This window comes from Nicotiana tomentosiformis, chromosome 1, assembly GCF_000390325.3.
Source record: "Nicotiana tomentosiformis chromosome 1, ASM39032v3, whole genome shotgun sequence".
Classification (NCBI taxonomy): domain Eukaryota; kingdom Viridiplantae; phylum Streptophyta; class Magnoliopsida; order Solanales; family Solanaceae; genus Nicotiana; species Nicotiana tomentosiformis.
This window is the reverse complement of record NC_090812.1, coordinates 55,744,014-55,754,208: the sequence shown is the minus strand read 5'-3', so window position 1 is coordinate 55,754,208 and position 10,195 is coordinate 55,744,014. Positions and strand designations below refer to the sequence as shown.

The following is a 10,195-nucleotide window of genomic DNA, read 5'->3' as shown; positions in this document are numbered from 1 at the left end:
TGCCTACGGGCTATATTACTTCGAGTTTGAATTATTCACTCGATGAATAAGCCTACGGGCTACTTTTATTTTGAGTTCGAGCAATCACTCACTCGACCATTACGCCTACGGGCTACATTACTTCGAGTTCGAATCATTCACTCGACGACTAAGCCTACAGGCTACTTTAATTTCGAGTTCGAGCAAGCACTCACTCGACCATTATGCCTACGGGCTACATTACTTCAAGTCGAATCATTCACTCGACGACTAAGCCTACGGGATACTTTTATTTTGAGTTAGAGCAAGCACTCACTCGACCATTACTCCTACGGGCTATATTTCTTCGAGTTCGAATCATTGACTCAACTAGTGAGCCTAAGGGCTACATCACTTCGAGTCTGAAAAAACAATCAATCATAGAGACTACGAAGTCCAAATTTGATTAAATTATTAAGATCCTTGTGAAAACATTTGTAAGGCACGTATAAAGTCTTCACAAAACAGAAGCAAGTCGGCCAAGTTGTCTATATACAAAATTGTCTTCATGATTGATTACAAACGTAAAAAATTAAGAACTAAGCTTCCTGGTCATCCTCGGGGGCATTTGCTTCTCTGTCAGGCTCTTCCCCATCCTCGAATCCACTCTTGCTACCGTCATTATCATCATCATCATCGCCATAAGAAGTCAAGGCTTCAGCTTCAGCTTCGAGCTCTTTAGCCCTTTTTATCTCTTCAGTAAGGTCGAAACCTCGAGCGTGTATCTCCTCGAGGGTCTCCCTCCGAGACCTACATTTAGCAAGTTCGGCAACCCAATGTGCTCGAGTATCGGCAGTATCCGCTGCCTCTTGTGCCTCCATCTGAGCAGCCTCGGCATCAGCCCGATACACGGTAATGGACTTATCCGCCATGACTTTCGATGACTCAACCTCTGCCTTGGCCTCAGCAAGCCGTGCTTCAAGCTCCTCGATCCTCTTAACTTGAGCCGAACACTTTTGCTTGACGTTTCGAAGCTGAACATCGGCCGATAATAATTTGGTCAAAATGGTTTCTTTTTCTGTAGCCAGGCGGTCGATAGTCTCCTTCCACCGATTACATTCAGCTTTGATTTGATCAACTTCTTCCCGAAGTAACCCGATCTCTTCAACTTTTTGCTACAGCTGAGACAACGAAGGGTTAACTTTCACAGTTGAGTCAAACTCATACTTTAACAGAACGAGGCTCACCTGCTTATTGAGTTCGGCCTCTTCTTCACGAACCTTAGCCAAATCCGCTTGGAGGTCCTTTATAGCCTCGTCCTTTTGGCTGCAAAGAAGCCGCAGGGATTCTCTCTCCCCCGAGACCTTTTGAATCTCGACATCACGCTGGCTAAGGTCGACTCAAAACCTACTAATGGCCTGCACAGTAGGGAATGAACACAAGTCAAGTTTGGAAAAGAACAAAGAAATTAAGTATAGTAAAATCATTACCCGAGTAATGAAACGTTGGGCCTCTTCTAGTAGAAGAGAAGCGTCACCAATATCGGAAGCATCATCGACTCTAGTAGAGCAATCTCAAAAAGGGTCCCCTACACTAGAGCCTCCGCCCATATCGGGGGTCTTCAATTCTCGAGCTTCCTTTAACGCCTCCTCAGAAAAGGTTGGAAGGGAAGGCGAATGACCCACTGTCATAGCCCCAAGCGAATCACTCGGGGTGCTCTGATCAAGACTCGGGATTCCAGGACCGACCCGACCGGTACAGCCGCCATCGGCTCAGGAGCTCTGGTGACCTCGATAGCTTTCGCAGATCAGATCACCAAAGCTGAGGCATCGTCTTCTTCTTCTTCTTCTTCTTCTTCTCTCAGTCGTTGGACCGAGTCAATCGGAAGAGCAATTGCCTTCCTCCTCACCCTTCGAGTTTTGGGCTTGGGATCCTCTGACCAAGAGGCAGCTTTTCGCTTCTTATCTTTCCCCGGTTTCGGTACCGGGGACTTGGTTCCTTCTTCACCGCTCGAAGGCCACAAAGCGGCATCCTTGGTTACACCTGCATGAAAGGAAATCGGTAACGAATGGAGCATAAAGAACACTTCGAAGGAAACGAAAAGTAAAACCTTACCATGATTCTTGGCCTCCCATCTACCTTTTGCCAAATCACGCCAAGCGTGTTCGGCATAAGAAAAAGTCGAGGCTAACTTTCGAACCCAATCCTCGAGGTCGGGTACCGCTTGTGGCATCCAAGGGGCAGCTTTATATTGGAGAAAGACATCAGAAAAAATTGGGAAAAGATACGAAAAGCAACGTCTTACGAAAACTACTTACGGTCGAAATTCTATTCCCCGAGGAACGACATCTTCTCTTCCGGAATAAGGTCACGGGTTCTCACCCGAATATAACGGCCCATCCAACCCCGATCCTTGTCTTCGTCGATGCTCGACATCAAAGCCTTCGATGCCCGACGATGAAGTCTGATTAGTCCTCGAAAGATTTGAGGCTGATACAATCGTATGAGGTGATTCAGGAAAAAATCCAGCCCCCCGGCTTTGATAGAGAAGAACCGAAGTAGGATTACTATACGCCATAGAGAGGGATGAATTTGACCGAGGGTGACCTGATATCTTTTGCAAAAATCAATGATCACCGGGTCGACGGGACCCAACGTGAAGGGATAAGTGTAAACACTTAAAAACCCCTCCACATGGGTGATGACGCTCTCTTCAGGGGATGGAATTTGCAACACAACCTCGAAACCCCAGTTGCAGTCTTTCCTAACGGCCTCGAGATGACCCTCTGTTATAGAGCACATGTACATCGACACATGCTCGCATCGATCCGGAACAGATGAAGGATTCTCGACCTTAAAATCGATCTTCAGAGTACACGAGCCGGGAACATAGTCGTGGATGGACGGCTCCACCGGCGCCTTGTCGCCGGACGGCCGTGAAGAAGAAACTTTCTCCTTCTGGGGTACAATTTTCGAAGTTTTAGCCATTGATATGAGAGGAATAAAGGCAAAGGAAAGTAAAAAATTGACGGCACCAAAACTCTGGTGTAGATGGCTCTAAAACAATGAAATAGAGAGAAAAGATAAGAGAATTTGGAAGAGTGAAGGCGTAAAAGTGGTAAATGTTAGATGGAAGGGTTATTTATAGGCTCGCATCATGACGGTTCAATATCAGAGGTGGCCGACTACCATCTGACAAGCATTAAATACCTTGAAAGACTATCACATACTGGTTCAATCGATGGGACAACTATCACATACGTCATAATCGATCCCTGTTAAAACGTCAGCTTATTACCCGATCGAACAGTCGAAAATCATATCGATTCTCACTGCATCCTTCATGAGAATCGAGGGGACTATCTGTATACGGTCAAAATAAATTTTGGCTTTCCTACGTTCGATCGAGTTCAAGTGGCAAGAAACCGGAGTAGGATTTTGGGAGTAAGTTCCGAAGATAGTACAAACAAGCCTCGAGTCTGAAGGCTGCTCGAGGAGTCAACTCGATAATCTTATCGAGCCCGTTACCAAATCGATCCGCAAGGCATTGCTTCGAGGTCAAAAATGCACCACGCTCATCCTAAAGGTCGAACTCAAGCCAAGACCGAAGGGCCGACCCAGTAACGAGTTCGAGCCAGCATCGAGTTCGAACCAGTATCGAGTTCACAGACAAGAGCCGTTACAACCGCACCAAGAGAGAGAATCTTGGTGGGAATCGAGGAAGAGACAAATCATCATGGGTCCTCCACTATATGCTTTATTTTATTATTTTGTTATAAAGAAAGTAATGACCATCTATTATAAAAGAGGGGATCCTTGTAAGCTATGCACAAACTGAATAGATTGGAACAAAAGATCTTTTCTCATATACAAAGATATCTTCTTGTGCTTGTTTTACTTTATCTTATTCATTCTTTCTGTTTATCATTCCCATTCTTATAGTCAAAATACTTATATTGTTATCTTTGTATTAAAGGGTATCACGTATCGTTAGGACAATACATAAATTTAATTCAAAGGAAACAGTGGTCTTTGCCTCATTCAATCCCTGATTTTAAACGCATCGCCTTCCTTATCTTCATGAAACTTTCTTTGGCACTTTATTCTTTTCATTGTCTCTTTCTTCTTTCCAATTGCATTGCTTTTGCATTTCTAACTTGTACGGATAATTTAGGCAAAGAGGACACGAGTTCGAGCTGTAATTTGGGAATGGAAAAAGTTTTGATATGGAGCGCTTCTCTTTAATGAATTTTATGCAATGCGAATCTAAGTTAATCGGGGCTCATATCGGAGATCAATCATTGGATGAAAAAATGATTTATGCCAGAAATGACATTTTGCTTAAATGCCGCTGCTTTTATGTCCTGGACTAAATATAAATCATAGGAGAAAAAAAGTGAAAGGTAGAAACATATTAATGTGTTACCAGTTATCTTGGATCTACTTTTTTGTGAACTTTATCTAATAGTATATATATTGTTTGAATGCCAGTTTCTTATTAAGCTCTCCCACTTGATAGAGTATTTATTTTCTCAAACATAGTACAAATTTATTAAGCTAAAGATTCTGTCAACTAGCCACATACTAGCATTTACACACCCAAATTAAAAGAAAAAGAAAACATGTAACAGGAAAGGTTTAACTTTTACTAATGAAAAATATTTTTACACCATTAGATCATGATGAATGTAATTATGTAATCATAAATCATGTGAAAAATTATTTATAGTGTCAATGAGTAAAGATAAAATTAAAAGAAAAACTTAGCGCAAAACGATAAAGGTAGAAGATAGAGTAACTTACAGGGTTTAAAGTTGAAACTGCCAAATGCGTCACTAGCTCACAAAACTTCCCCTATTTGCTGAAGCAAAACGTACCCTTTTTACGTATCCTCAACTTATTGGTCCTTTGAATTCAAACATATCTTTAATTTGCCTTTTAATAGAATAGGAAGTCACATTTAATTTCTTCAGCCTCTATTCACTTCAGATTGTTAACATAAGCCCTCCTACTTTGAATCTTAAAAACCACAACAAAAACAATAACGTGACTGCTGCTAACACCCAGATATCATAACCTCCCAATAAACATAAAACACGCAACCCTCCAAATACTTTGCTGTTTAAAATACTCATAAATTAAAAGTAAAAAATTACTAGTCCTCCGTAGTATACGTACATGTACTCCTAGTTTGTTTTCTTGTGCCAATATTAAGTGGAGTAAAATTATATATAAATGGCTCTGCTTCACCTCTTCATCTCTCTCATTCTCAGACTCCACATCTTCTATTTCACCTCCTACCTCCACCCAAAAGGGGAAAAAATAGTTTCTTCAATCTCTCAAAACTTGCTCTTTTTCAACCAATTTCTTTGTCCTTCAATTAATTTTTCCCTTTTGAAGTCTACACAAACTTTTATCTGATGAAAAACTCGACTTGTAATAATAGCCATGTCCAATATACCAACTTCTCTTTCTGAAATTTGCCATACCCTTTTCAGGTTATTAACTATGTCCATAGCTGATCCCTGGCCTTTTTCTTAAAAAGAGTACCCCACCATAAAACAACTCCTTTCCTTACAAATTTTTCTTTCTTATATTATTTTTTTAAGCTTTTCCTAGTTATACAGTAATTAAGCATGGGCAAGTTCCGTGGTTTTATGCTCAAACACCGGGTCACCACACTTTTCCGATGCATGTTTCGGCGACGGCGTTCGACGGCGAGGTACCGCCGACTGGACCCAATTCCAAGTTGGGGTACAAAATCCATTTCTAGGCTCTTGAGCTGGACCCAACGCCTTAAGACAAGAGCCAAGGCTATATGCAACAAAGCTCATTGTTCCAGGTCGGGTCGGAGCTACATGCAAATCGGGCAAGACCCGATTGAAAAGGAAGCTGTAACGGTGCCTAAAGGTCACTTGGCAGTTTATGTGGGACAAAAAGATGGTGATTACAGAAGGGTTTTGGTTCCTGTAATATACATAAATCACCCTTTGTTTACTGAGTTGCTAAGAGATGCTGAAGAAGAATACGGGTTTAATCACCCGGGTGGTATCACAATTCCTTGTCGGATCTCGGAGTTTGAGCGTGTCCAGACCCGGATCAAACAGGGTCGGGTCAGGTAACCCGGACAATGTGAACATGAAAGTGATGAGCTGAAAGCGTGAAACAGTGGCATTTGGATTACTACGATGATGACGATAATTATTCAGAGACAGTTGAGAGTTGTTTTAAGCATTTTTGTAGTTTTTGTTAATTACACCTTTTTTTTTTTTTTTTTTTTTTTGTCTTTTTTAAATTTCGGAGGTTTCACTTCTGATGTAAGAGTAGTTTATTGATGTACAGTATAGAGGAAACTTCCGATCTCTTTCCAGTATATTTTGCTTTTCTTGGCCTTTTTTGGTGTGTGTGCAAATAGTACCATTTTTTTGGTAGGCGTTCAGTTGCTAATTACCTATCTGAGTATTTGGTTAAGCAATTTCATGAATAAGAAAACCATAATTCACTAGTATTTAATTATGAATGGATAGTGAAATGTAAGGTGTGGTTTTGGAACCAAGTTTGAAAGAGAAATTAGAGAGCATGGACTAAAGTTCTGCAGTTGTTGCTAGCTAGTTTCTAAAGTAAAAAAAGCAGAATAGAAAATTGATTTTTATTTTTCTTATACTAAACCTGCATAAATTATTATACTAACTTTTCTTTAATATTGAGCTTGATGTGTGTAATCCTCATGCTTGATTTTTTCTTTAGAAATTACTAGTAAAAGAGAACGTTGACGTTTCTATTAAATAATAATTAGTTCATTTTCTTCCCCTGGATAATTAGGTCATCTGCTAAGTATATTAATTGTAGTCCAGCTGTTAAGATGACAAATTTATTTTAAAAATGTATTGTTAAGAAATAATATTTTTGATAGTCAGTTTGCAGAATTTTTATGCTTTAAGCATTTGCAACTTGGTCAGGATTGCCCTTATTCCTCTTTTAATGTTTATCCTTTTGAGAAAGAGAGTTTTCGACACTTCAGCCTCATTTTCCTGTGAAATGGAAAGGAAAAGAGTTCATACAATGAATTGCTTTCATTTGAAATTGTTTTCTGCCCGGACCCCGGTATACTATACTAATATGTGTAGGTTCTGTAATTTGAGTGAGATTGTCATGGTGCAAAAGCAGATTTGGTCCGATATTTCCTCGCTCGGGTTCTTTGACATCGACTCGGTTGCCCGCCCCGGGATTCTAACGATGAATGAAGCCTCAATTTCGAGGGGCCGCGTGACTTTATCTCTTTGAAGAAGGACTAACTCTTCTTTATATACACAATTTGATGTACGAAATTGGAAGAAGAATTGTTGCTTTCAAACGTGAACCAGGTCCATGATTCAGACTCTCCCTTAGCAGCGGGAAAGGAGTCTATCTATCTGCCTAGCTTTGGTAGATTTTCCCAACCCAATCCACAGAAATTCCATGAATCCCTTGGTGGATAAGTCCGACGACTCAGCAGATATATGTCTTGGAGCTTTCAAAGGCCTTCAAAGAAAGAAAGAACTGAACTCAAACTTTCTGTTCTATCTCGGACCCAGCTGCTACTGAGAAAGTATCAGGAAATACGAAGATTCAAGAGGCAAGCAAGGGATTGGATATCGATATCGCTTCATACCTTACGGTGCTTACACCTCTCGCCTATCGGCACGACGAAAAGCCAACCTGATTTTTTTTATTCGTTTGACGAGGGAAGACCTTAAATACTAAATTAATTAAATTACACCTATATCGCGAAAAAGAGCTGCTCTAACTTTAGCGCGCTGTTTAGTAAAGTCTCGCTTTTTGATATGAGTAGGTGCTTGCTAGGGCATGGTACTTTTCGTTCTTCATTCGAAACTAACAAGTATCGGGTCGGGGATTTCTATCTCCTTTTTATAGGTTCTACGGACCGATACCTGCTGCTTCCACTCTACTCGTACTAAATACGGGTAATTCCCCGCCACTTACCCAATATTTTAATAGAGGGACAGCCAGCAGTGAGGCCATTGGACCAATAAACAATAGTCGCTTCTGGGAATTTAAAACTCGATTTTCTCCATAAATTCTCCGATCCAAATGGCAGAGAAGTTTCCATATTTATACCTTTTCTTGTTGGAGGGGCGACATTACGTTAAACTACCAAAGAAATTAGGGTAAACCAATGTGATCATGATATTGTAGGTGCTTGCGATGGGACGGATGCGACTTTGCTATGAAACTCCTACTACTTACTTTGTTTGATTCAAAAGGCGAATAACCCCCCTCCCCCTCCAACTAGTTGTATGGGGTGGGGTGCTTGTGAAAAGCTGCTTCTGATATGAATAATTCCTAAAAAAAGGCAAAGCTCGGTATTTGACAAAGATCTTTCTATCAATAGATAGGAATGAGTGTTCGATATAGGGGATATGATCCATCTGCTTTTTATCTCATAATTTTTTTATTTCGGACAGTCAAATATAAAGATTCTTTGTTAGCTCTTCGTGCCTCCTTGACTTCTCAAACTGAACTAAGACTGTTCAACTAGAGTATAGCCGGAAGGAGCACTTTTGTATTGAAAGTATTTTCAAATAGCAATCCGAATACTCCTTCTTTATAAAAGGTTTGGAACTTTTCCTTGAATGAAGAAAGAACTCTTCTTTATATACACAACTAGATAAATAGCCGCATCGAATAAAGAAAGTAAGAGGAAGGAAGCATCTCTTTTCCTGGTGAAAAGCAAAAAATTCCTCTACTCGAAAGCCGTTGCTGATATGATCTTTTCTTTCCTGGGCGTGGGCGAGACAAAGTCTTCTTAGTATTCTGCTTTTTCGGTGATATCTATAAGAAGGAACACGGTTCATATAGCACTTCTTTTGTTGAGAATTCCTCGTTCCCTTTCGTGTGAATTCCCCAACGGCACCTCTACAACTAAGTCAGTTGAGCTCTTTCGGCTCCTAGACCAGCTATGATCTTTCCTCATGTTGGTTACCATAAAGACACCGAGGGATATTGCATGCTCTAGTTTTGGGGATGTTGTTTACACTACTATTGGTAACAACTCAAAGTGCCAGAACCATTATGTAAAGCAGCTTGATCAGTTTAAGGGGAAGTTTCCGTACCTCAAGGGGCACCAATCTCGCCCGACAAAGATCTATCTGCGCGAAGCCGACCTATGGATAGAAAGAAAGATGCAGGAAAGACATATGGAAGAAGAAAGAAAAATTTTCTTTGGGAGTATGAGATAGGCAGACGGGGATTACGTAGCCGAACAACCGCTGGGGTTTCCAGTAGTGGTTTGATAACGATAACTAAGCTGACACACCGGAGTTGGCTGTTGGCATAACATGGCGGTTCTTTACCGCACCGCAGGCGGAGGCGCGATAGCGTTCGTGGTGGTGCTTCAAGATTCAAATGTACTGCGTCCAAGATCAGAACGAGCTTGCCGGTGGACCACTGCCATCCCATTCTTGAGATATATTTTATACTTCAATACCATACAAGAGGGGAGGGGGGTGATTTGTGTGGTGTCTGATTTTCGCGTGCACTGAATTATCGAAGGACCTAGTTCTTCTATGCGTTCCTTACACTATAGTTGCGGAATAAATAATGCAGAAAGTAAAGAACACAAGGATTTTTACGTGAAAAACACCCATCTCAAAATGTGAAAAAATCACGACCTACTACTAAGTAGAATTTTTCCCAAACACTTCACTACAACTCTGAGCCAACAACAAAGTTTACAAACTCTTGCAAACCTAAGGATTACCTCTAACCCTTGTAGCAACCAGCCACAGGCTGTTGCGACTTGTTCAAGTTAACTCTAACTTGAACAATACAACTAGAGTTTACAACCTCTTGCAAACCTAAGGATTAACTCTAACCCTTGTAGCAACCAGCCACAGGCTGTTGCTACTTGTTCAAGTTAACTCTAACTTGAACAATACAACTAGAGTTTACAACCTCTTGCAAACCTAAGGATTAACTCTAACCCTTGTAGCAACACGCCACAGACTGTTGCGACTACTTCAAGTTAATTCTAACTTAAAAGATACAACTCAGGTACTTAGTACAATTTTCTTTTTAGAAAGCTGAAAGGTAAAACTCAAAACGCCTACTACACTTTGAACTAGAAATAAAGAAAGATACATAAAACTCTTTATGGATTTGTTCGTGTAGATTCAGGGTCACACTCTTAAATCTCACAGGAATTGCTCACAAAATGCCTTGCTATTTTGCTCTCAAT

The 10,195-nt window shown here is 40.7% G+C and overlaps 1 protein-coding gene across 1 annotated transcript; it reads left to right on the top strand.

The window, feature by feature from the left end:
* Window positions 1–5,207: 5,207 nt before the first annotated feature.
* On the top strand, window positions 5,208–6,331 carry LOC104103572 (auxin-responsive protein SAUR36-like). Its single transcript, XM_009611488.4, has one exon. The coding sequence runs from the start codon at window positions 5,595–5,597 to the stop codon at window positions 6,078–6,080; it is 486 nt and encodes a 161-aa protein (XP_009609783.1). The 5' UTR covers window positions 5,208–5,594; the 3' UTR covers window positions 6,081–6,331.
* The last annotated feature ends 3,864 nt before the right edge of the window (window positions 6,332–10,195 follow it).

Coding starts and splice junctions, on each gene's coding strand:
- LOC104103572 (XM_009611488.4), top strand. CDS start 5,595: ATGGGCAAGTTCCGTGGTTTTATGCTCAAACACCGGGTCACCACACTT.